The sequence below is a fragment of the Rhineura floridana genome, chromosome 4 (assembly GCF_030035675.1).
Source record: "Rhineura floridana isolate rRhiFlo1 chromosome 4, rRhiFlo1.hap2, whole genome shotgun sequence".
Classification (NCBI taxonomy): Eukaryota; Metazoa; Chordata; class Lepidosauria; order Squamata; family Rhineuridae; genus Rhineura; species Rhineura floridana.
The window spans coordinates 44,093,586-44,120,366 of record NC_084483.1 but is presented as its reverse complement, the minus strand read 5'-3'; the positions used below and the strand labels follow the sequence as shown (position 1 = coordinate 44,120,366).

General features: G+C 43.5%; 1 protein-coding gene across 1 annotated transcript in view; it reads right to left on the bottom strand.

Moving 5' to 3' along the window:
• The window catches only part of DLGAP2 (DLG associated protein 2), a 590,667-nt gene that overhangs the window by 118,666 nt on the left and 445,220 nt on the right, over positions 1–26,781 (bottom strand). Inside the window, exons 4-5 of the mRNA XM_061626231.1 lie at positions 25,378–26,444; positions 5,320–5,531 (exon numbers count right to left, since the gene is read on the bottom strand). Coding sequence (XP_061482215.1) covers positions 5,320–5,531; positions 25,378–26,379 — 1,214 coding nt within the window. The 5' untranslated portion in view covers positions 26,380–26,444. The remainder of the gene's footprint in view (positions 1–5,319; positions 5,532–25,377; positions 26,445–26,781) is intronic.

The window sequence follows — 26,781 nt, the reverse complement described above, 5'->3', positions numbered from 1 at the left end:
CATTTTGTAAGGTGAAAGCTGCAATTGTTTTATTGACACATAATTTCTTAATTGAGGTTGCATCAGGTTACATTCATATTTACACCACATAACTAATTGTTTCCAAGGAACTCAACAGCAGTAGTTTGTGCTAAGGCACCACACAAGAAATGAATGTGATCCTGCAGCATTGGTCCAATTCTTAACTCTATCACAGCATGGTTGAATGAAATATTACTATAAATTTTGTAAATCAGATTAAAATGATTAGTTTATCCATAAACATTGTGCAGCATTATTAAGGAAAGTTCAAATGATACTGTAACTATACTGCTTTGGTAGCTCCACTAAATCTTGAAATTCCAAGGAATATTCTTCAAGCAACTGTAAATTTTCTAACCTAGTTTAGTAAAAGATGTCATTGAAAGCACTTTGTATAGGGATGTTCATTTAGTGTATTTATTTTGACATTTATCTCCTACCATGAAAATATCAAGGTGACTTACAAATAATATATATATATATAAATCACAGCAAATGTCAAAAACAAACCTAAACATAAAAATAATAATGGTCTACCAAAACTCTAGAGTAGATTGGGAATCTGGAGTAGAATCTGCAATCTGATTGGGACTTCAAAATGACCTTGGGATTTCAACCCACATTCTGATGAAAGCAGAATTCTGCCCCATCCCTTTTGTTAAGGCTGTCTTTTTAGGAGGGACCAACATGGTAAGTACTGTATTAACAAAAAGTAACTCTGATGTAAGAGTTGAGTTTAAGCAGTGAAGGCTGGTCTACTGGAGCAAATCGGGCACTGCCCCTCCAACCTCAATCTACCCTCAGCCAGCTGCCTTCTTACTTAGAACTTCGCCTCTAATTGGCTGTGGCTCACTGCTTTCTCCCTGCCTTCCTTCCTACCAGTCCTAATGAGCATCAACCACCACTGAGGTGAAGGTGATTATTAGTGGAGCTTCCAAACATCAATGTTATTAGCATACCACAACAACCAGAAGGCAATACCAGAATGCACACTTGTCTGTTTATACCTCAAGGTCAGTCTCCAAAGATAGTCTTCAGGGCCAGTGCCAGTGCCAGAGGGTAGCCAGGTTGAGCCCTGGTCGAGGGCCCCTAAAGGGTCCCTTCTTAGGGTGGGAGGGTAGAGCTCCCATTCAGCAATCTGTGGCAGCATCGATACCTGACACTGCTGCAGATCACAGAGAGGGAGCTCCCAGGCACCCCGCATACAGACCACGCAGGCTTCAATAAGTCTGCACACATGCCCCACCTACATCTCCCAGTGCTGTGATTGGTGTGTGTGCTGTGCGCATACACCTACTATCAACCAAGATGGCACTGTGGGCTTCCCTAAGGGGATGGCACTCCTGCCACAATCTTGGTTGATGGCAGGCACATGCACGCATAGCGTAGTGTGCATGTGTGCCATCAACCAAGATGGTGGGGGGGCATCAGGCCCTTAAGGAAGCCCTCAACACCATCTTGGTTGATGGTAGGCATGCATGCGCAGTGCACCCAGCATTCACAGCAATAGGAGAGGTAGGTGGGGTGTGCATGCGAGTGCCACGGGCCCGAGGCAGGCTGGTGCCCAAGGGCCCAGTCGTGCCTGGTGCCAGCCCTGCTTTTAATTTTTCTCCTTTAAAGACATTCAACATTCTTCATTTTATAATGCTATCCTTACAGGAGCAAATGCTTGAGAAAGATTCTGTTAGGATAAAATGTAAGGTTGGAAATTCTGAAAATTAATTTAGACAGAATTAGCTTTTGGTTTGGCATCAAATGACACATTAAGCAATCAACATAATCTATATTGTTTTTGTATATTATTGCAGCATACAGATTGTCATTAACACAATTACATTTGTTAGTTTATTCAGTAATTTTATTTAAAAGCCTTTTTGCCTTATTCATTCTGCCTAGAGGAATTATATTTGAATCCTTAAATGCTGCTCTCTTTCAGATAAATAGAAGAGGAGCTACTGTTCTTAAACTCTAGATGACAACTTCATCCAGGCACTAACCATTTACCAATCTCTGCTCCAAACATGGGCTGTTCTAAGAGCTAACTACACTTTCCACGCAATCTCTTACTTTTTTAAAAACAAAAGCAAGAGCAACTCGTTGCTGCTCTTGAGGCTGCAATCTTGAGTAGATCACTAGTGAAAAGAGGGACAGCTTGATGCTTTCCCTTTGGACAATTTCCCTCTTCAACCCCCCCCCAAAGCAGTTGGGAGATAACTTTGAACAGAAAAAACAAACAAACCAAAGGGGAAAGGTTAATTGATTGCTCCTTCCCCACTGGAGATCTGCTCAACATTGCAGCTTTCTGCAGTTGTTAAAGTGAGAGAGAGAGAGAGAGAGAGAGAGAGAGAGAGAAGTAAGTTATACACATGTAACATCTTGTTTAGAACCTAACGTGTACCACAACTGATCCTACTCCCTCTTCCAACTATCTGGTGTAATTTTATGCTCACCAACAAATAAACATTGCCAGTCCAGGATCCAGTCATCTTCTTGACAGTCACAGCTTACTGACTGTACCACATTGCTGGTTCTTTAGTGAACTGAAAATGGGATGTGCTTTTATTGGGAAAAAATGACTCTTGAATCAAAGTTCAACAGAAATGTGACAATTCTTATGACTTTGATACAACATGGTAGTCTTTTACCTCCAATGTGTATGGCAATTCCTGGACTGCTGCCACCTGCTATTCTGGAAAGACACTCTAGGATAAAAAACCCATGGGCAGTGTAACTTTGAAAATGCTACATGTGATGTATTATTTGCACTTGGTAATCTCTCCTTTTGCTACTATTATTTTTTACTTTGTAACACTTGTAAGACTAAATATATTGTATAATATATCTGGTGTAACTGGTCTCACAGTGCTTTAAGTCTCCAACTGAGACTTTGAGAAGGATATTAGCTCAGTTTTATTCTTTGGAGAGCTATTAATAAAGGGCACATTCTTTGGAGAGCTATTAATAAAGGGCACAATCTGTCTTTTCCAAACAAATTAAGAAACAAACAAGTTCTGTCACTAACATTTACTTCATTTGAGATGGCAACCTTGAAAAATAAATATTAGACTCTGAAACTGAATTTAAAATGGATGTGTCATTATCTTCTCATCATCCTAGCCTCCTACACAAGGTCTTTGAACAATAACTTTTCTATCTGTACAATTGAGTGTAGGGTTTTTTTTAAAAAAAAGTTGTAGTTAGACAGAAATATAGCACATGATGGAGACTTTGAAAGGTGGAGGTCAGAAGGATCTTGATGTTTCCTGGGGTTCAGGAGAAGCAAAAGTGTGACATATACAGCTTGCAGGACCATGGACAGATCATCGCAACCAATGAACTTGCTCAAACAGACTCCAAACTCCATATAATGCCTCATATATTTCCAGGCCCTGACTACATTTCTTAGACTCTATCCCCATGGATGAGGAGTGAAGATTCTTGAAAGAGACAGAACTCAGGTCTGAAACTTAGCACCTTTTATTTACATCCCATATGGTGTGGAACCTAATAGGTTCTCTGCCCTGGGAGTAGAAGGTCTGTCATGATGGGACTTGTTACTCAAAAAAGTATAGCTCTAGAGGAGTGCCTCTGGGAGCCCTGGTTTTGGAGTCTTGGGTCCCAGGCTCAGCCTCAGGCTTGAGCTGAGAAACTGGGTCTCCTCTGCTTGGAGTGCAGGCAAGATGGACTCAGCCTTCTGCTTTGTATCCGAGTCCTGTCTGCTGCTTTGGGCTGTGGCCATGACAATCTTGACAATGTGGGAGTTCTGTGCCTTCTTTCCCTCTTAAACTTTACATATACTCTACTTTGCAACTTTGTTCTTTTTTAATTAGCTACATATATGTGTAGCCCTGGGATCTAACAAATAATGTATAGATACTGAAACAAGAAGAGCTGGTGAACATTTCAGATAGAAAGGCTGAAATAATCCCACACAGGACAATCCTAAACACGTAAATGAACAATTAGCTTCTTTTGGGCCAATTCCCTCCTCATCAAATTTTGTTCTTCCTGTCCTGAAAAAATAATCTGCACATATCCATATGTTCTCCATATTGCTGCCCTGGGCTCCTACTGGGAGGAAGGGTGGGATAGAAATTTAATCAATCAATCAATCAGTCAATCATCATCATATTGTTAATGGATACCCAATACATATAGGGCTACTCAATTTTTCCTCTTCACTGAAAGTGCCATTGTCTTTCCAATTAAAGCCAGTTTCATTTCACAGCATTTTGAGCATAGCATGGCAAAATCATTCCCTGTTCCTCAGTTTTAAAAACCTTCTCGGCATTTTTACTGATATGGGCAGAGCAATACAACTCAGGGAAAGCTGGCGGAAGAGATGCTGGTGCAAGAGGAGCTGGCAGGAAGGTCTGTGGCATCCAATTGCCACTGGGGAGCTACCAGGCCAGCTCAGTTCCAGCTCAGCTGGGAGTTGCATGCAGGGACTGGAAAGTAAAAGCCAGATCTCACGAATACTCCTAATGGGGAGTAAGCACTCTCCACTGCAATTATTTTCTTAGACCGACCTTTTACCCAGCTTAACTTTTATCTAGATCAGGACCTGCAGGAGTGCTCCAGACATGAGTTGCATGTGGATGTGGCCTAAGTCCCCCCCACAGCCCTCTTCTGACACACCTCTGGAATGCCCCACCTTCTGCCAGCTTCCATTGGCTCCTTTCTGCCGGGCTGGGCTTTCCTGGCAGACTCCTGGCTGAGCCGGCTGGGCCCTGACTCTACCATGCTGAGCTAGGATGAGGGGCTTCTGCCAGTGTAGCTTCTGCTGGACCCAGCCAGCTGGACCAGGGTCCACCATATTAAACTCCCTTTAGCCCGGCATAAATAGCAGTTGGATTGCACCCTTAGTTGTTTTGAACTTCAAATATATTGATCTTTTCCCTCAGAAATATAGTGAACTATTTAAGATGTTTGTTATTTATCATAGGGACTGGAAACAAAAAACAGTCAGCATCCAAACAACCACAAAAAAAGATGAAAAAGTTCCAAAATGCTGAGAAAAAATTATTACTTGGGAAACCCCAATGCGTTTCGACCTCTAGTATATTGGGCCTTCGTCAAGGGATAAAACAGTCTGTAGAGATCTACTAGAGGCTGAAACACATTGAACTTTCCCAAGTAATAATTTTTTCTCAGCATTTTGGGACTTTTTCCTCTTTCTTTGTGGTATTTATCATAGGGTACAGAAATAATTCATTTTTCACATTAATGAAGTGTTTCACATTAATGAATTTCACTTTCACATTAATGAAGTGTAGGAAAAAGCTTTGAGATGCTTACTTTTGGTGGTCTCCAAGAGCTCTTTGTCCAATAGATTTTAACAATGACTCTGGATGGACTGCTACCTTTGGTGATGTTTTGGGGCTAGTGTCGGAATCTCCACTCTCCTCATCTCCCATGGCTTTAATATAACTTCCACTTCTCATCCTTCTGCAGGGAATCTCCTCATCTTTACCACCAGCAGGGTACCCTCCCCATTCATCTTGAGGTACCTGGTACGGTATATTACAAGAAGCACAAAATAGAAATAAATCTCATATTGCTATGGAACCCTTTTAAGAATAAACACTTCTTATGAAGAATGAATAAGCATTCATCATTACATAAAATAGATTGTTTAGTCTGGCTCTTAAGGTATAAACCCCATTACTATTCTGTTGCATTTGATGTGAGGTGAATGCAGTTGACGAGTATTTACCAAGTAGTAATGTATGCCATGGTGGCCTATATATAGAATGAGGACAATCTACCACCCCCGGCCCCCCAAATGTCACACAAGATGCAGATGTACAATAAAATTTTGTCACATCAGTTGACTGTGACGACATACAATATGCTCTGCACCTGGCTGTATGATCACCATGGTAAGTTGCCATTTAGTAAATGGAAATCTTTTTAAAAAATTCTTCTTCTTTAGCTGCCTTTCAGAGAAACCAATGAATACTAAGGCCCAGGAAACCTGCATTTTGATATGTGCCTAATATATAAACTGTCAGAAACCAGAGTGTGTTTCAAATTGTTTTAAATTTTAAAATTGTGTTTTAAATTGTTTTTAAAAATATGTATTTTAAATTGTATATTTGTTTTAATGTTTTTGATTGCTGTAAACCGCCCAGAGAGCTTCGGCTATGGGGTGGTATACAAGTGCAATAAATAAATAAATAAATAAATAAATAAATAAATAAATAAATAAATAAATAAATAAATAAAACACTGGTAACTACATTTCACATGGCCATAGTGAATAAAATCACAGTGGTATGAGTTTGTCAATTAGTGAGTGACTAAGTTTACCAAATGGAATCATGGGAAAGAAAGTTTGCTTACACCTCACCTTTTTGTGTAGTATCAGTGAAGGGTAGGGCAAAGGAGTATTTTTTTTTTTATTCTGTAACCGTTCTTTACTCCCCCCCTCTTCTTTGCTCTCAACCGGCTAAGGAGATACACTTACATAGAAGCAGCTTTTCATGCATGTATCACTTATTGAACCACTCACATAAAACAGATATGCACCCAAGAATAGATGCTACCTGTCAGCACTCGTGGTGTGTTACTTTCAGTGAGATAGGCATTCATATGTACTTTCCTGGATACCTTGATGGTATTACATATGGAGCCAACTTTGAGCTATAAGGTTTGGCAACATAGCCTGACTGATACCTTATCCATCCTGGGTTAAAGTCCTGACTTTTGCAATGGTTGCAGTTAGATGAGCATTTTATGAATTTTGTGTTGTCGTTATTTTAAAATTTATGGTTTTAATTGTCTTATGTATTGTATTATATTTTATCAAATGATTGACCAATGAAATTATTATTATTATTATTATTATTATTATTATTATTATTATTATTATTATTATTATTATTAAACAACTACTACTATGTGTATGAACTCCAAGTCATTTGGCTATGTTCTGAGATTTTTTTTTTTTTAAAAAACAAGGACATGTAAATTGGCAAGCATTCTTTTTGCCATGAGAAGAAATTACAATGTTACCATGGTTTTCTAGAAGGATTCACACAGGTTTAAGGGCATAAGAGAAGAATGCACAGACATGGAGAAAGGAGGATCTGAAAGCAATCTTTCTTTCCTTTTTTTTCAGGTTGAGGGTTAGGAAGACTTTTCTGATTTATGAATATCCAAGAGAAAAAACAGAAAAAAGAGGAATGGGAGCTTGATAGAAGTTCTGTAATGTTTTTCCACATTGTTTCTGGCAAATATTTTGGAGGAGATCGTACGTATATACGAGGGATGTGCAGTGACCACAGGATTCCCTTTGTATCTGTAGTGTTTAGAAGCAGCTCAATTTGTTTTAGATCCACTCTGTGTTGTTCAGATTTGATTTTTTTATTCAGATCCAAATCTGATCTGTTACATCTGAAGTTCTGTTTCACCACTACTGACTATAACAAGGAAATCTAAACAGAGCAATAATTTTTCTCCTTTTCACCTAAGTGGATGAAGTTTGCAGGCAAACTCCAGAGTGGATTAAGCCTGTCAAATTTAAGGCAGATTCATCCAGAGGTTTCATGCAGGGAACACTTGTTTATTTATTTTTAAAGGAAAAAAGTATCTTAAGCTTTTATTTTCTGCAAGAATTGGATATAGATTGCAGTTATAGATGCTCTTTCTGAAGGGATGAAGCCTGCCAAATTTCAGATTTTTGTTTGTTTGAAAACTGGTTTGAAACTGGGGACATGAGAGAGGTACTCTTGGGTAAGAAACCTGAAAAAGTTTAGGCAAATAAGTCCAGCGGCTATTTGTTACTAAACACAGGAAAAGTCAGTTTTTTTCTCACTGCCCCCCTCTTCATGGAAGTACCACCATGAAGAAAAAAAAAGAGCTATGCTCTGTAATTGTTTGTTAAAAAAAGAATGGTTGGGAAAGAAGCAGGCTACTCTGATAGTCCTCTACGTATGTCCTGCTCTCACAGCCAAAACTTGGAAGAGAACAATGAGTGATCTGAAGAACAACTCAGTTTATTTACTTCAACACCATTTATTTCAACACCCCTCCCCCAGTCACTATGATTGGATTGGCCTCAGAAAATAATTAACAGTTATTAAAAGCTAGACCTGTCTACCACCTTCCCTCCCCTTCTTCCCTCCTCTCTTGAACTCTGAATATTTCCCCAGTCAGCTTGGATTCATTACTCAGAAAAGAAAATCAAAAAGAGAGGGGAGGTGGTGTGTTTAACTTTCTGGGAAAAAATGAGGCAACGGAGTGACTCAGAAGCTTAGGGGGTCCCTGATCCACCTCTAGACACCTAACAGTGTGATCCAACTCAGGAATATGAGCTCATGACCCAAGTAACTCCACCTTATTTGGGGTACATATAGAGCCAATGCACATCCCAAGGCATATACTTATCTATGAAAATAGAATTGTGCCTCATTTTTAAAATATGTTATAATTTTAATTGTTTTATACTGGGTAGAATCCAATCTTGCACATGTGAATTCATGTAACAGGATTTCACCTTCCTCTCCTTCTCCCGACAGATCCTCATGTGCTCCCCAAATTGGCTTTGGAAGGTCCCCTCACCCTTAGGAGCAGATTTTGCAGGTGCATGGGAGTGCTGCAGGAAAGGGGAGGAGATGATATCCCACTGTTCAAGTGCAAGTCCATTCCAGTTGTGCATGAAGGACACTGGATATAACCGTTGCAATCTAATTAGGTGGGTGGTTTTTGTTTTGTTTTGTGAGTGTCCCAAAGAACTCCTATTATGGATAGCTATATAAATACAGAAAATAAATAAATAACAGACAAGTTAGGTTCCTAAGACAGAGTTCCTGATATTGCTTCAAAAATAAATAATTATTAATTAAGTTTTAAACTGCCATATAGATAGTTTATCACTTTTATGTGCCATTTTTGATATAACTGCCTGACAGTGGTGTAGTGGCAAATTCAGAAATGCAGGGTTCCTTCATGATAGTCATGGCTGGGTTGAGAATGAGATCTTTATTAATGCCTTCTCTCAGAACAACAGAGGACCCCAGGAGCCAATAAGCATGCAAGGGAAGAGTGCTAGCTACTGAAACGAGTCTTCTCAGTGACTGACTCACCTCCTTTCACTCTGATTGGTTCCAATAATCAGGAAAGGTCAAGGAAGCATATTAGCAGACCATTCTTAGTGGCTAACATATTCCCTTTTCATGCTGATTGACTCATAGGATGCTGGAGACACAGGGATCCTGCTGGGACCTTGCTTCCAAAAAAGTAAGGGGTTTAAGACTCCTGCTGCCTGGTTAGTAGAGTCTTATTTAATTCCCTTGTATTATCTTTGGAATCAGTGGTTGTCAGCTTAGTTTCCAACATAGTACTAAAATGAAAATGAGTGTGATGATGTGCTCCTCGTTAGCTATCAAGCAGTTAAGACTGTCTAATTACATGGTGATCATATAATTCAAAGGACTGTCAAATAATTCAGAATGAGCTGAGGTCAAGATGAAATTAGAAGTGAGACTGTGCTCATTGTGCATTTACATAACTGGTGCTCTACATTTGCTTTATCATCTTAGAATTCTATCATCTGGGCCTAAATCAGGGGTGGACAACCTTTTTGTCTCTGGGCAGATGTGGCCATAGGTGGCTGCTTATGGGCTGCATGCAGATCCTTATCACAACACAACATACACTCACATTCATACACACACACACACACACACACACAAACTCACACACATACACATACACCATCAAACAACCCCCTGCCCGACACACATACTTTCCCCTTCATCAGCTAGGAAACGGAAAGATTTGCTGTACCTGTGTTGCTATTAGTACTGCAGGAACAGCAATATTGGCTAAAGTGGGAGGGCTTGTAGGAGGGAGGTTAATACCTCTCCCCAGCACTCTGGATGTGCAAAAGACTGTTGTCCCCACACTGCTTAGCTCATCAGCTGGGCAGCAGGGAAAGATAAGTGAGGCTCCCTGAGACCAGACAGAGAGTGGCCAAGGGCTAAATGTGGCCCGAGGGTTGCCCATATGTCCCCTAAATTGTGTAAGATTCTGAATCAAGTCCTTGGATTCAAACCACAGCTGCTCTTCAGAGTCAGTCACATTATGTTGGTACATGCTTACCTGTTTGGTCCACAAACAAGTAGCCTTTGGTTATGAATCTAGTGACTCTTCAAACACTAGCTCTGTTCAGACCTGGAGAATGCCTGGAGATGAGAGCGGAGTGGAATCAAAGTGGTAGGGCACGCCACCAATCTCCACACATTGATCAAGTCTTGAACACATATCCTTCATAATCACGTGTGGAGAGAGCCTAAGCATGTACAACATGTGGATGAGGGACTTGTCAATGCAATCTGGTCCCACCCCCCACTCCATGTATCAAGCAAGCTAAACAGCACTAGGGTCTATGCTATTTCTCAGCTGTCAGGAAAAAGAAAATATCCAGGTTGCTATAGAACTGCAAACTTATTTTCAAGTGTTGCAAGAATGTTTTATTCCACTCTAGTTTAAGAAAATAAAACTTGAACTGAATTGAAGAAAAATCAATTAAGAAAAGAACAAGAGGCATGATTCATGTCAGGAAGAGCAACTTTAGTCAACTGTTCCACTGTGCTTTTCCTAATCTACAAATACTCCCCTCGAAAACGCAGATTTACTTTATATGGCCTTTAGCAAAATGACTTTCAGCAAGCCGCTTCATCCCAATCTCCCTTTCCAACACAACCATAACTTCTCTCACATAACACAGCACATATTTGGACTCCCTAACTTTCTCTTTCCCATCAGTACCATCAATGGAGAAGTATACATTTTCTGGAAAATGGAAAAAATAAAAATGCCAAGTCACAGAAGGGAGTGTGTTTTTTTTAAATCAGCATTTATTTTTCAGCTATCATTTCACCAGGATGTTATTCAAATGCAATATACTGACACATCAAGTTACAGGCACAATTTAAATTACATATTCTGATGGATCTGTGCTAGGCTGACAAATCTTCACAAAGAAGAGAAAGAAGCTTTAAAAAGATTGGTTTACAGTATGAATGGTCTCAGGGAAAAAATCTAGTGTGTGGTAGATACTGCTTGAGAGTATAAAGATTCTGGATGCAACCCACATCTGATTCAACTCACTCTCATAGCTTCCAATGCTTTTAATGGGTATGGATTGTGCCTAATGGCACATTTGCCTCCCTTTGGTGTCTGATAAAGCAGGGGCAGCCAACACGGTGACCCATCCAGACGCTGTGGGCTCCAGTTCCCATGTGTGTTATCCAATACATCTAGAAAACACCATGTTTTCTATACCTGTAATAAAGATTGCATTTTCTAAATTAATGTAATATTAGTACAGTTTACAAGTGTCTTCAATGTATTATCACGGCTATTTGCTTTCTGTATTATGCACTGTAGCATGGAAACATGCTACAAACACACATTTTGGCTTTTTGGCTTGTGCAAATAGTTATTGGCGCCCCAAATCCCCTTCTGCAGAGTTTGCATCTGCTAACTGGAAATAATTACCCTAAATATCTACTTGCAACATGCAGTGATAAATTTCTTAAAAAAACACTTTCCCCTGTTCTAGATACTAAATCCTTGTATATGCATTTTCACACACAAAGGAATTTGTATGACATTATAGTGTCCAAAGTTAAAAAGGTGACACAAATGACAGAATGCTTGCATCCAAATAGAGGCAAACTTCCCTTCTAAACATGTGCAAGCATAAGGCTGATCACCAGTTTGTATTCTGTAGGTTAGAAAAGTTTCATGTCATATGCAAAATGCATGTACTTGTACCCAGAGATTTCTGTCTGGTATAACATTGTTTTTTGTGTATTTTAATTATGTATCGATTTTATAATTGATTGTAAACCACTTAGAAGCCATTTTTGCATATATGCGGTATGTCAGTTAAATCATCATCATCATCATATGTCTGTTGAAAAGCAAATCACATTTGGAAGGGTTCAAGAAAATCATTATGTCAGGCTCGCCCCCCCTCATTTGATCTACATTTCTGGGCTGTTATAAGGATTACTGCAATAGTGAATGTGAAGTGCTTTTAGCGGAAAAGCACTAAGCATTATATTATTTTTATTTTTGAGTGAAATCCAACTAAACTGTATAGTGAGTAGACCCACAGAAATGAATGGAAAAGGTCATCCATAATTATGAAAATGTAATATTACTTAACTGTCTTTGTTTTAGGAAATTTGCTGTCAGTATGAGGGTGGAGATTATAAATTATTCTTTGGTGGTGGTAGCTAGGAAAACAAGTTTGTTTTTGTTAGTAGATGTGTTTATTTCTCAGGCTGAGTCATTCATTGTAGTGTGGATATATTTTAGTGGCACTTCAGATATAGGCAAGATGATTTAAAAAAGAAAGTCAATAGTGTATTTCCATTGCATTTCCCAAGTATTAGTGGGAGTAGTAATGGTGGGAGGCACAGTTTACTACTTTTCATTTGTTTGTATATTTTCTCTAGGAGTGCTCATAGCTCTTTAAATGCTGCAAACTTTATTTGTATTGACTTTAGCCTTTTTTCCCGTGCCCATTATCTGCTAGTTCAGGCACATCCAGCTGTTCTGTTCACAATCATTTGTTTGTAGAACAAAACATTTCACGTTCCCAGTGTGCCTCCCTTCCAACTAGTCATATTGGCTACTTTTGAATGTACTGCTAAACAATGGTCTCATATGCTTCTCCTCCTCCAGTGGTTTGTCACTGTGTACAAACCCAGATATATTGTGGTTAGTTCCAGGGAAAGAAACCAACTTCAGTCCATGTTTTTTGGATACTTGCTTGTTCCCATGAACTATTGTTAAGATTGGCCACAGTTCCGACCAGTTTTTGTTTCCACTAACTTCAGCTTTCATCCAGCTCAATACTTCTACCTTCAATAAGGGTCCAATCCCACTTTCCGTATGATATGTTCTGCGTATAGATTAAACAGGTAGGGTGATAAATACACCTGTTTCACACCATTTGCGATTGGGAACCAATTGGTTTCGCCATATTCTGTCCTTACAGTAGCCTCTTGTCCAGAGTATAGGTTGCACATCAGCACAATCAGATGCTGTGGCACCCCCATTTCTTTTAAAGCATTCCATAGTTTTTCATGATCTACACAATCAAAGGCTTTGCTGTAATCTATAAAGCACAGGGTGATTTTCTTCTGAAATTCCTTGGTCCGTTCCATTATCCAGCATGCATTTGCGATATGATCTCTGGTACCCTTTCTAAATCCAGCTTGGACATCTGGCATTTCTCTCTCCATATATGGTAACAGCCTTTGTTGTAGAATCTTGAGCATTACTTTACTTGCAAGGGATATTAAGGCAATAGTTCGGTAATTACTGCATTCCCTGGGATCACCTTTCTTTGGAATTGGGATATATATTGAACGCTTGCAGTCTGTGGGCCATTGTTTAGTTTTCTATGTTTGTTGACAAATTGTTGTCAAAATTTCGACAGATTCAGTCTCAGTAACTTGTATCAACTCAGTATGTCATCCGTTCCTGGTGATTTGTTTCTTCCAAGTATTTAAAGAGCAGCTTTCACCTCGCATTCTAAAATTTCTGGTTCTTCATCATTTGGTTCTTCCATGAATGAATCTGTCATCCTTGCATCTCTTTTATATAATTCTTCAGTGTATTGCTTCCATCTTCCTTTTATTTTATCTCGGTCAGTCAATGTGATTATTCAACATCCCTACTCTTGGTTTAAATTTCCCTTTCATTTCTCTAATCTTTTGGAATAGGGCTCTTGTTCTACCGCTTTTGTTGTCCTCTTCTATTTCTATACAATGACTACTGTAATAGTTCTCTTTGTCCCTATGTACTAGTTGCTGTATAGTTGCATTTAGGGTTCTGACCATGTTTCTATCTCCTTTTCCTTTTGTCTTCTTTCTTTAACCATTTTAAGAGTTTTGTCAGTCATTAATTAAATTTAAATTGTGCCTATAATTTGATATATCCATATATTGCATGTGAATAACATCATGGTGAAATGATAGCTGAAAAATATTTTTTTAAAAAAACTCCTTTCTATGACTTGGTTTTTATATTTTTCCATTTTCCAGAAAATGTATACTTCTCCATTGATGGAGAAGGTCTTGCTTTTCTTCTGTCCATCCCACTTTGCTCCCTCTCAGACATCCCCCCTGCTGCCAGATGGCACTTCTGTGTCATGCAACCAAGAGTCTGTACTGGGTTTCTAAAGCTGCCACTCACTCCAACCACAAATGGCTCTCCTTCCCTGCTCCCCTGGCAGCTCAAACTGGATCCCCAAGCAGATTTTTTTTAAAATCCAGTATCAGTCCAATTTTGGTGAAATTCTTGCCAAACTATAATAAAGTGTAAAATCCCTATTAACCATTACCTGCCACAATGAATTCATATTTTTATAACCTCATTTTTATCAAAAAGGAAAAAATGGCTAAGAGACATAATGACTGCTAAAGATAAACATGACCCGTTATACTTTGCCCTGCATTTATCCCCATGCTCCTTTTTTATTTTCTAGATTGAACATTTTTAGTTCTAAATTTTGACATCACAATAGTGCTACTTTGTACTTATATTTGGCATGCTGCATATTGTTTGGCTCAGTAATAAGCATTTGAATACAGCGAAATGAAGAGTAGATTTCTTTTTGTTTCATTTTACTAATAAGAGGATGGTGGGGTGTGTTTTTTTTGCAACTCACTTTAAAATATATGTTCTAAATTCTGTGACTTCTTCTGAGGTAGCCAGGATCTGTTTCTAAATATTTCTTAATAGTCTCATAAATGATGCTGTTTCTATTATTTCATTGCATTGCCATCATTCATTGAGCGGCCTTAGAAGCTCTTTGCATCCTATTATTTATTCAGGCTTTACACATTTTCTCTATAAATTAGACAGACATTATTGGCAGATATCATTGCAGGCCAATGCACGACTCAAGCAGCGATAGGTTAATAGAAGCAGTTTGAACACAATGATAGATGACAGCAACTGAGTGATGAGGCCTCTGTAACAGAGATATAACATGCTTACACAGGGCCAAACAGGACGTCAGTTTTTTTTAAAAAATGAAGTAGCAGCTCCATATAATTGTGTTGAAAGGAAGCAGCATGGGGGAAGGGGGCTTAACCCTCACTGTTTCCCTAATCTAAATTGCCCCTTCAAAGCTTCTGTTAGCTTCTTGGTGAAAAATATAGAGGCGCCCACATGATACCTGTATGCTTTGTTCCACAGAGCTAATAGCAGGTTGGGGGCAATTTAGACAGAGAAATGGTAGGTAGGTATGTGGTGGTGGTGGTGATGAGGCTTCAGTTCCATGCTCCAGTGTCTCTTTCTGATCTTCAAAGTAATTTACATGGAGTTGCTAATTACTGAAAAACAACAAGAAGAGAACCCCCTAATTATTGATCTCCTGAGCCAAGTCAGTTTCTCCCTCGGGACTAAGTTGAGAGAGAGGGCAGACTTATGTCAATGGGATTTCCAATTAAGTATGAATTGAGTATGAATAATTTTCTTTTCCGATTAAAAGTATGATATCAGAAAATAGCTGTAACTAAGGGCTTACCTACACATTACACTCAAGTGTGTGTAACAAAGCTTTAATGCCATCTTTTAAAAAAAGCCACTTCAGGAAAGGGGAAATTAGCAGAAAGGTTGCAGCAGGGGAAGTGGGGGGAATTTTCAGCAAAGGAGAGACATTCAGATAAAAGGTTTAACAGCAATTATTTGCTCTAACCTCTTCTGCCCAGCCCCCACCCAACTTTCTAAGAAATAGTATTGGGACCCTCTTATATGCGTAATACATTGTTAGTTGAATCAGTGGGTATTGTTTTTCCACAGGTAGCCTGCCATCACTCTGGGCTATCACTGCCATCTAGCGTCCGAGGCAAGAATGCACTGTAGATAAAACCTGGGCGTCCAGCCCCTCCCACTCCAGTTTTCATTCTTGCCTAGTCCGAGACGTTTGGATACCTACAGAGCGTGGATAAGTTCTCTCTCTTCTTCTTTTGCCTTCTTAGATAGTTTGTTTGTTTTCCTTTTTGGTTGAGCGGCGGCTGCTGCTCTTCCATTGCTAGGAGTCTGCGGCTGCTACTCCCTCCCCCCCCTCAGTTTTTGGAGTGGGGGATTGTTTGTTTGTTTGTTCTTGCCCCCGTTTTTTCTTTTTTCCCTGCTTGCTTGTTTTTTCCCCTTGCTTGGGTAGAGGCTGCCGCCTCTCCTCCCCCGACCTTACTTTCTCCGTGGCCTTGCCTCATTTCCCTGTGGCTTCGGCGGCGGCCTGCCGTTTGCAGCCGGGAGCCTGCATCTGCGGCCTTCTGTTTGGGGAGCGGTTGGCCTTGGTGGCGCTTGGTTGCTACTCGGAGGGGGTGGCGAGTAGGACCCCCCCTGCCAGATCGCTCCTGCGATCTTTTTCGCCCCCCTGTGGTTTTTGGCTCATGGAGCGTCTTTCCTAACGGCGGCGGCTCTCACTTTTGTCCTGCCCTTTGGAACTGCGGGCGTCCTCTTTGAAGCTTTTCTTTTGCCGGCCATCATTTTAGCTGCTGCCTGATTTTTGAGTCATCTTCTACTCTGACTCACTGCGGCCTTTTTTCCCTTTATGAAGGTTTTTCTTATGCTGACTGAACCAGGCTGCCTATTAGAATTGTAAGACTGAGCACCCCTCGATACCGCACCTTCCCCATTGTGTGCTGGTATTGGGCCTTGTGCGTAGGCCACATTGACGCAATATTTCCTCCTCAGTGCATATTAGTGGTACCACACCTTCCCCACTGAGTGCGTGTATTCAGCTTTGAGCCACACTGTGTAAATATAAAAATAAAAATAAGATATAAAAACCTTCTTTGCCTGGCACACAGCAGTGTACTATAGCGGTCTCGCACCTTCCCCATTGTGTGCGTGTACTTAGCTTGTGGCTCATATTGCATCACTAATCATTAATCCTGCGGGCAATTTCTCCTGTGGGCGTGCCCACACATTCCTGGGCCATAGTGAACCTAACCTTCTCTTGCTTGGCCACCTAGCCTGCACGACGCTCCTTGTTCACTCACAGGGCTGATACCACACCTTCCCCATTGTGTGGGTGTATCCGGACCCTGACATGGCAGACCAGCAACCAGAGGCAGCGCAAACCTCAGGAGCAAGTCAGCAGTGCAAAGCTCCAGGGCAACATAAGGCCCCTAAGCATAAGCACGCCAAGACGAAACATCTGTCTGCCCACAGTGCCTCCAAGTGGTCCCGGTATGTTTCAGCCCTGACCTTAGAGGAGCCTGCCCGTCAAGCATTACCTGCTCTCTTCCAATCCCCTGCTGGGTCCTCAGAGGACGAGTTTGAAGGTTTTCCCAGTCAGACACCTCGATACTTGGATCCTCCCTCTGCCGCGCTGACTCCTCCGGTGCAACCACATCTGCCCCCAGTACCTCCTGAACCACCATCAGGACTACAGGTGACACCAGAATTTTTGTCACAGCTGCGAGAGGTACTCGGGTTTCTCTCCCAAGCTCAGCCTCAGTCTCAGGCATGCCTCTTGCCTCAACTTCCATCCCCGTGGCAGTCTACCTCGATTCGACAGCCTGGTGGTCGGGATGACATCCCTCATTCTTCTCCTAACCCGTTTGATATCTCCAGAGGCAGACTTGGTGGTGAGCCCTCAGGGATGGACGACATTGTATCCCTCATGCACCCAGTCCTTGATGAATGGAGTGAAGAATCTGATCTGGATGAGGATTCATCCTACCGCCTCTTTGATTCAGCTGATTACCTCCCCCTCTGCCGTAGAGTGTTGGACACCCTGGGCATCCAACCTGCACAAACACAGCAGGCGGCTCCTCCTGTGAAAGGTGCCAGGGTCCTCAAATCACCCTGGTCAGCGGACCATTCAATTCCAGTACCAGATCCCATCAATAAGCTGGCCAGAGAGGAATGGGCCCGTCCTCTATGTCCACATTGCTTTTCACCATTGGCCAACAAACTTTATTCTTTGGCCCCGGACTTTATGTCCTTCCCAAATGTCCCTGGTGTCGACCAGCCAATTTCGGACTTGATTTCTAGGTCCCTCCTTCCAAAAGAAGGAGATTCGCAACTCAAGGACTCCTCTGAAAAGCAGCTTGACTTCGCACTCCGCAAGAACCATGAGGCATCCGCCTTCTCCATCCGGGCCTCGGCTGCTGCCTCAATTTTCTCCAGGGCCTCCATGATGTGGCTTGATGACCTATTGGACAATCCCAACCCGGATTCAGCCACACTGAGAAAGGGGCTAGTCAAGCTACATAAGGTGGCCGCATTCGTGGCAGATGCCACCTTGGACGCCACCCACCAAGGAGCAAGGGTCCTGGCCGCTGAAGTAGTAGCTCGAAGGACCTTATGGCTATGACACTGGGATGCCGATTCTACAGCCCGAGCCAATTTGTCCATGGCTCCCTACTCGGGGTCACTGCTCTTCGGGGAAGACACCCTTAAAGCGGTCCTGGTTGACCCCAAGGACAATCGAAAGCCTACCCTAGCCACGGCCAAGAGGGATGACCGCAGACAGTTTCGCCGGTTTGCCCCATATCGCCCCTTCCAGCCCTTTCGGGGGTCGCGGCCTAGGGGGCAAGGCCGAGATACACGAGTCCCCGAGTTCCGATCATCCAGGCCATCCTGGCCCAGACAGCGCTACCAGGGCAGATTCCAGTATCAAGGCCGACAAGCCCCTTCTTCGTACGGCAGAGGAGTTCGGCAGCGCAAGCAGTTCTGACGCCATTCCTATCGGGGGCCGGCTCTCTCTCTTCGCCAGTGCCTGGCTTCCTCTGTCAAGAGGATCAGAAGCATCTTCCTATGCAGATACAACATAGAGTTTTGGCTGCCACCCCCGGACAGATACCACCCATCACCAGTCTCCAATTCACGCAGGAGGGTCATGCAGGATGCCCTACGCCATCTACTCAACATAGTGGCAATAGAACCCGTACCACTAGCGGAAAGGTCACAGGGCATCTACTCCCTCCTGTTTGCGGTCCCGAAGCGAGATTCGTCATGGAGGGCAGTTCTGGACCTCAAATTCGTAAACCGCTTTGTCAAGCATCGCAGGTTCAAAATGGAGTCACTGGCGTCCATTGTGGAAGCACTGCAACAGGGAGATTTTTTAGCATCTATAGATCTCAAAGACGCTTACCTCCACATTCCAATCTGTCCCGCCCACAGGCGATTCTTAAGATTCACGCTGGGCCAAGACCATTTTCAGTACCGGGCCATGCCATTCGGCCTTGCGTCAGCCCCAAGAGTGTTTACCAAGGTAATGGCCACCCTGGTGGCCACACTCCGACTTCAGGGGGTCCATATTTACCCTTATCTTGATGACCTTCTCCTTCGGGCGAGTTCCAAGGACCAAGCCGACAGACAACTCTGCTACACTCTAGAGGCTCTCAGGTCCCATGGCTGGCTAGTCAACACCGAGAAGAGCCATCTCAAGCCAACTCAGCGGCTCCAGCATCTGGGAGCAGTACTGGACATGTCCCAGGCCATGGTGTTTCTGTCCCCAGAGCGCATCTCCACCATCCGAAGCATGGCAACATCATTGGTTCGACGTTCAAAGGCGGACGTCATGTTCCTGGCAAAGGTCCTTGGAACATTGGTCTCCACTATTCACATTGTCCCGTGGGCCCGACATCACACTCGGCCTCTCCAGTGGGCCTTGCTACCCTTTCAGGCCGACATTGCCATCTCCTCACATCGCGTGATCCGTCTGAAGCCATCGCTCAGAGCGTCATTTCGCTGGTGGACACTGCAGTCACACCTCAGCAGGGGCACTCCCTTTCGGGAACCAAACAGGATCACTATCACCACGGATGCCAGTCTGACCGGATGGGGGGCACACTGCAATTCCAGCTTTGCCCAGGGCACATGGTCCAGAGCGGAGCAACATCAGTCTGTGAATTGGCTGGAACTCAGAGCCATCCATCTGGCCCTCCGACACTTCCAGCCACTATTCTCCCTTCAGCACATACTAATTCGCACAGAAAACACCTGTGTCAAATCACATTTGAACAGGCAAGGGGGCACCAGGTCCCGAGCTCTTCAGGCAGAGGCGACCCTAATCTTCAACTGGGCCGAAAGCCACCTATTGTCATTACGGGCAGAACATCTCAGTGGGGTGCTGAACGTGACCGCCGATTGGCTCAGCAGGCAGAATGTCTCCCCAGGAGAATGGAAGCTCCATTCGACGGTGCTCGATATGCTGCATATGTAGCGAGAGGGCCCAGCTACTCCTGATAGCCCCACATTGGCCGCGTCGACCGTGGTTCTCAGACCTCCTTGCACTGTCAGTCATGGAGCCCTGGACACTACCTGTCAGGCCGGACCTGCTCTCTCAGGGACCGATCTGGCACCCGGACCCAGCCTGGCTGAGTCTGACAGCCTGGCGTTTGAGTGGAGACATTTGAGTGCTGCGGGCTTACCCCCAGGAGTCGTGGATACCATTTTGGTTTCTCGAAGACCATCAACAGTGCGTATATACCAGAGCACTTGGCGGGCGTTTTCCACCTGGTGCACCTCCAAGGGCACCCTGCCCTCTCAGGTCACTGTGCAGCAGGTGTTACAGTTTCTCTATAGAGGGCTCAGAAGGGGTCTGAAGCCGAACACTCTACGCCGTCATGCCTCCACTATTTCATCTATCCTGTCTGCCTCTTCCTCGACCGTCCCTGTGGGTTCCCACCCCCTCATCAAACGCTTCCTGAAAGGGGCCTCACGTCTCTCTCCGCCCGTGCGCCACTACTTCCCATCATGGAGCCTCTCAAAGGTCCTGCAAGCCCTACAGCACCCCCTATTCGAACCCCTCGCATCTGTCTCTCTCCGGCTGTTGTCTTTTAAGGTTCTGTTTCTGGTTGCTATTACATTGGCGAGACGAGTCTCAGAGCTGGGAGTGTTGTCTTCGGCACGCCATCTCTGCATCTTTCATAAGGACTCTGTAGTGTTACGGCCAGATCCATCATTCTGTCCTAAAGTTTCTTCAGCGTTCCACTGTAACCAGGACATTGTTCTCCCGTCCTTCTGTCCCAGGCCAGTCCACCCATTAGAGAAGTCCTGGCATTCCCTGGATGTTCGCAGAGCCCTCAAGATCTACCTCTCACGCACCCAAGATATCAGGCTCTCTGAGGCACTATTTGTATCCTTTCACCCTAGAACCTTGGGAAAAAAGGTGTCCCGGTCCACTTTGTCCCGCTGGTTGCGGGCCTGCATCACTCTGGCATATGAGTCCATGAATCTTCCTGTGCCAACTAATATCACGGCCCATTCCACTAGATCAGCAGCCCCTTCGCGACCAACGCGCCCGTTGCAGATATCTGTTGGGCTGCGGTTTGGTCTACGCCGAACTCCTTTGTGAAACATTGTAAGATTGACCGGTACACTTCCTGACGCTGCTTTCGGGAGGCGTGTCTTGCAGCATGTCCTTCATGATAAATAGTTCCTTGGTGGTCCCTCCCTATGAGGGGCTGCTTTGGTACGTCCCAGAGTGATGGCAGGCTACCTGTGGGAAATGGTCCATTGGACTCACCTGAAGGGTGATTTTCACAGGTACGCCTGCCATCATGGCCCTCCCTGTTGGAGGTGTTCTGGCTGTTATGCTTCACCTTATACCCTGCTCGTAGGTAGTTTATGCTGCACTCTTGGGTTAAGTTCAAGTCTCTAGATTTCCATTCTAATGCATTTGTTTATATGTTGTTGTCAAGCTGGTTGCTTCCATTTTCCTTGCTCCTGGGCCTATGGGCCTTTCCGTTCCTCTCAGATATGCCACTTCGGACTTGTTTGAATGAAGCTGGAGTGGGAGGGGCTGGATGCCCAGGTTTTATCTACAGTGCATTCTTGCCTTGGACGCTAGATGGCAGTGATAGCCCAGAGTGATGGCAGGCATACCTGTGAAAATCACCCTTCAGGTGAGTCCAATGGACCATTTTACTTATCCCTTCTTGAATATGGCAGAAATTAGATGCATGTGATATGTAGAATATCTATAGACAGCCCCAATGGAAGATTGAAGATTACACATGCTTCACTCAGAGAACCCAGTGGGGAACTCAGTGGTTAGCAGGTCATAAAGAGCAGGAATTGGATCTGCGGTGCTCATCATTGCTAGTCTATACTAGTGCTGATGAGGAGTTTGTGGATGGTAAAAAAGATAGAATAGAAAAGAGCAACTGAGGATGCCAGGGACTAAATTCAAAGAAACAGAAATGTTTTTGTGAAGTTACTAAAGCTGTGATATGCTAATAAGGTTGGTTATGTTTAAAATATGATGTATTACAACCTTAATTTACATGACCAATTTGATTACTCTTTACTTTTTGATTATTCTAAACATCTGTAACAAATCATTTATTAGTAGTAACTACTCCCTTTCTCTCTCTCTTGTTTTATTCCAAGGTTCAAGTGAACTGTGCAAAACCAGAGAATTTTATGAAAATAAAATATGTAAGACATGTACACCAATCCCAATACGTAAGACATGTATACCAATAATAGTGCCTTCCATCAGCTGGTGACCCCATTATGACTGGCTCTGGACAGGGATAGTCTGACTTCTGTTGTCTACACTCTAGTAACCTCTAGGCTAGATTACTGCCATGCGCCATACGTGGAGCTACCTTTGAAGACAGTTCAGAAACTGCAGCTGGTGCAGAATTCAACAGCCAGATTTCTCACCGGGACAAGATGGTCTGAGCATATAACACCAATTCTGGCACAACTGCCCTGGCTACCAATTAGTTTCCAATTCAAAATGCTAGTTTTGGCATGGCTGGCAATACCGCTGAAGCCCTGGTCAATCTCTGGAATACAGCGATGACCTGGGAGGTAGACATTATTGCTCCAAAGCACCCTCTCCCACAGGGAAGGCCCATAATACACCTTGGTTTACTTAAAGCTTGGGCCTGATAAAACAACAGCTAGAGCAACGATGGAGAAAAACTCAATCTGCTTCCAACCGAACACAGGCTAGAGCTCATTTTCGAGCCTATCATGTGGCAGTGATGGCAGCGAAGAAAGTTCACTTCTCTGCCACCATTGCATCTGCTCAGTGACGTTTGGCAATGCTTTTCTGGGTGGTCTTTGGGGCTTTGGCCCTACATTAGACTCTGAGCCCTCAGTCGCTCATTGTGACAAGTTTGCGAGGCACTTTGCAGATAAAATTGCCCACATTTGGACTGACTTGGACCCCTCATTAACTACGAGGCTTCCTCTGGTCATTTTTCTATGGATACTTTTCAGCTTGTAAAGCCTGAGGATGTGGACAGGACTCTGGGAGAAATGAGGGCCACTACTTGTTCTCTTGACCTTTGCCCATCCTGGTTAATCAAATCTGCCAGAGAGGGAGTGGCTGGCTGGTTGGCATATTTAATTAACACCTCCCTAAGGGAAGGTTCTATGCAACATTGTTGAAGGAGGCTGTGATAAGACCTTTGTTAAAAAAGCCTTCATTAGACCCTGCGGATCTTAACAACTTCTGCCCAGTCTCTAATCTCCCCTTTTTGGGCAAGGTGAGAAGGTAGTGGCTGCTCAGCTCCAAGTTTTCCTGGATGAATCAGACAATCTAGACCCAATTCAATCAAGCTTCAGGCCTGGTCATGGGACAGAGACTGCCTTGGTTGCCCTGCTTGATGACCTACGCCGGGCATCAGACAGGGGGAATACATCCCTGTTGCTGCTGTTGGACCTCTCGGCGGCCTTCAATACCATCGACCATGGTATCCTTCTAGGCCGTCTAGCTGGGATGAGTTTGGGAGGCACAGTTTTATGGTGGCTCCGGTCCTACCTGACAGACAGGATCCAGAAAGTGGATCTGGGAGACTACTGCTCGACCCCCTGGTTGTTGGTCTACGGGGTACTGCAAGGTTCCATTCTGTCTCCTATGCTCTTTAACATTTATATGAAACTGCTGGGAGAGGACATCCAAAGATTTGGAGTACAATGTCATTAATATGCTGATGACACTCAGCTCTATCTCTCCCTACCACCTGATCGCAGGGAGGGAGTGCTCATCCTAAACCAGTGTCTGGGGGCTGTGAAGGGCTGGATATGGGCTAACAAATTGCAGCTTAATCCGAACAAGATGGAAGTGTTGCTGGTCAAGGGGAAAGCAGCGCCAGGGATAGGGTTGCAACCTATTCTGGATGGGGCTGCACTCCTCTTGAAGGAGCAGGTCCGCAGTTTGGGAGTCCTCCTGGATCCTATCCTGTTGCTTGGACATCAGGTGGCTGCAGTAGCCAGGAGTGCTTTTGGCCAACTCAAACTGGTCTACCAGCTGTGTCTGTTCCTGGAAGCAGTTGACGTGGCCACAGTGACACATGCATTGGTGACATCGAGGCTTGATTAGTGTACCGCACACTATGTGGGGCTGCCTTTGAAAATGGTTTGGAAATTACAGTTGGTTCAAAATGCAGCAGCCAGAATGTTAACTGGAGCATGGCGCAGGGACCATATCATCCTTGTGCTTTATCGACTCCACTGGCTCCCAATTTGTTTCCAGGCCCAATTCAAAGTGCGGTTCTGACCTTTAAAGCCCTAAACTGCCTTCGACCAATGTACCTGAGGGACCTCTTATGCCCATATGTACCTGTCCGGGATTTAAGATCATCTGCCTCTGGTCCCCTCTGCATGCCTGGAATGAAAGCTGTTAGACTGACAGGCATGCGGGAGGAAGCCTTTTCAGTGGTGGCCCCCAAGTTTTGGAATACCCTAACCCAAGAAGCCCACTCTGCACCCTCCCTGATGGTTTTCCGGAGACTTGTTCCAGAGAGCCTTTGGGAGGGACTCAAGGTAGTGCCCTTTTATAGGGTAGAAGGGCAGGACATAAATATTTTAAATAAAATAAATAAATAAATAAAATATAAAGCTCAGGACCCCAATACCTCAAGGACTGCCACTCCCCATATGAACCAACCTGGACCTTGTGTTTCACATCTGAGGCCCTTCTTCACGTGTCCCCTCTGAGGGGATGCAGAGGCTGGCAATATGAGAATGGGGCTTCTCAGTGGTCCCCCCCCCGTTTATGGAATGCTCTCTCCAGGCAGACTGACCTGATGCCATCATTATTTATCTTTAGGCACCAGACAAAAACATTTATCTTCTCTCAGGCGTTTGGCTCTTAATTTTGGAGGGTTTTTGGAGGGTTTTTGATGTTGTAGCCTCCTTTAGGAGGTGGGCTGTTCCACTGCCTTTTATATTGATGTGCTGTGTTTTTTAACCTTTTATTTTATTTTTGTGTGGTTTTAATGTTTTATTGAGTGTAACTTGCTTTGGGTTCACTTTTGTTAAGAAATGCGACTAATACATTTAATAAATAATAATAAAAAATCATTTTTATTAATAATATGAACTACGTTTAGCTCTTACCTGAAGGTAATGGCATGGCCTCAGGGAAGGTTTGATTTCCTGATGAACTAGAGGCTTTTCTAAGTTAAGGGATGACTTGCGATAAGCTTCTTTAGCCTGGCTTACTGTAAGCGTAGACCAAGAACTCCTTTTCATGTATTTGCCATCAGGGGCCATTGCAAGCCCTTCACAAGCTGAACATTTCACATCATTGTTACTTTTTGAAGTCTTTAATGAGAGATCCCCAAAATGTCCCTGAAGAGCTTCAGGATAGCAATGAGAAATATGGTCCACGTGATGCCTGTTTACAACACTTGGCGTTCGATAAGTGCTATCACTGTCCAAATTATCATCAGAGCTCCACCAACTGCTCATTCCAGTTTTATGCTTACTCTCAGGTTTCCGCTCTTTACTTTTACTTCTTTTGCTATGTTTAGAATGATGTCCGTGATGATGGTCATCTCCTCGACCATCTCCCTTTGTCCCATTTACGTTGCTCTTGGAAGATCCTTCCAAAGAATGAGATTTTGTGAAAAGTTTTTGGACTGAATGAACAAGGTGGCGTATTCTTCCTGGGCTTTCACTGCGTTGTTCAGCAGCTGTTGAGGTCCTCTGGTACTGTAAAGTATGAAAGCCATCCCTGTGGAGAGGAAGCTGTTTCTCAAACTGATCCAGCAGATTTGCAGGGATCCTGTTAATCTTAGGGTTAGCGTGAGACATGGTGCAATCGTCCCTAGTATCGTAATGTGAGGTGTAGTGCATTCTGGGGAAAGTGCTACTGGACATATGATCGCCCATAACCATGGGCATCATCATGCATTCTGAATGGATAGAGCTTCGTGGTGAGCAGCGATGATGGTCCATCGGGCAGCTCTCCGTTGGGCTGAGAAGATATGATTGCCTTGATTCCTGGCCATGATGAATATGATCGTGGGAGTGTTCACAATCTTCAGGGGATGCTAAACCACAAGTATGAGCAGAACATAGCTGTGATTGATTACGACTGCCAGATAATCCTTTCATGTTCCTTGAAACAGGGGAGTATGCTTCCTCATCGAAGTGCTGAGGAGACCATGAGTATGGCTGGTCTGTTGATAGAATGTAAAGAGACATATCAGTCAGCTAGTGCAAATGTAACAATCATCTTAAAAGCATACTACAAAGAAAGACTGGCACTTTATCTCTGTCATGAATGTAGGTTGAATTACTTATCAGGTAAATACTACAGTTCTTTAGCTTGCAAGGAATTTATATTATATATAACATTACTTGTAGGGCAGATGGGTGTTGCTTGGACAAAACTGCCTCGTGGGCCAAACGGAGAGGCCTGGTGGGCCTAGGGAGGTTTCCCACTACTGGTTTATATCCTTTTGTTTCCTTCTGAACTGAACAAAACATTTTGATCAATGAGATTATCCAGTGTTT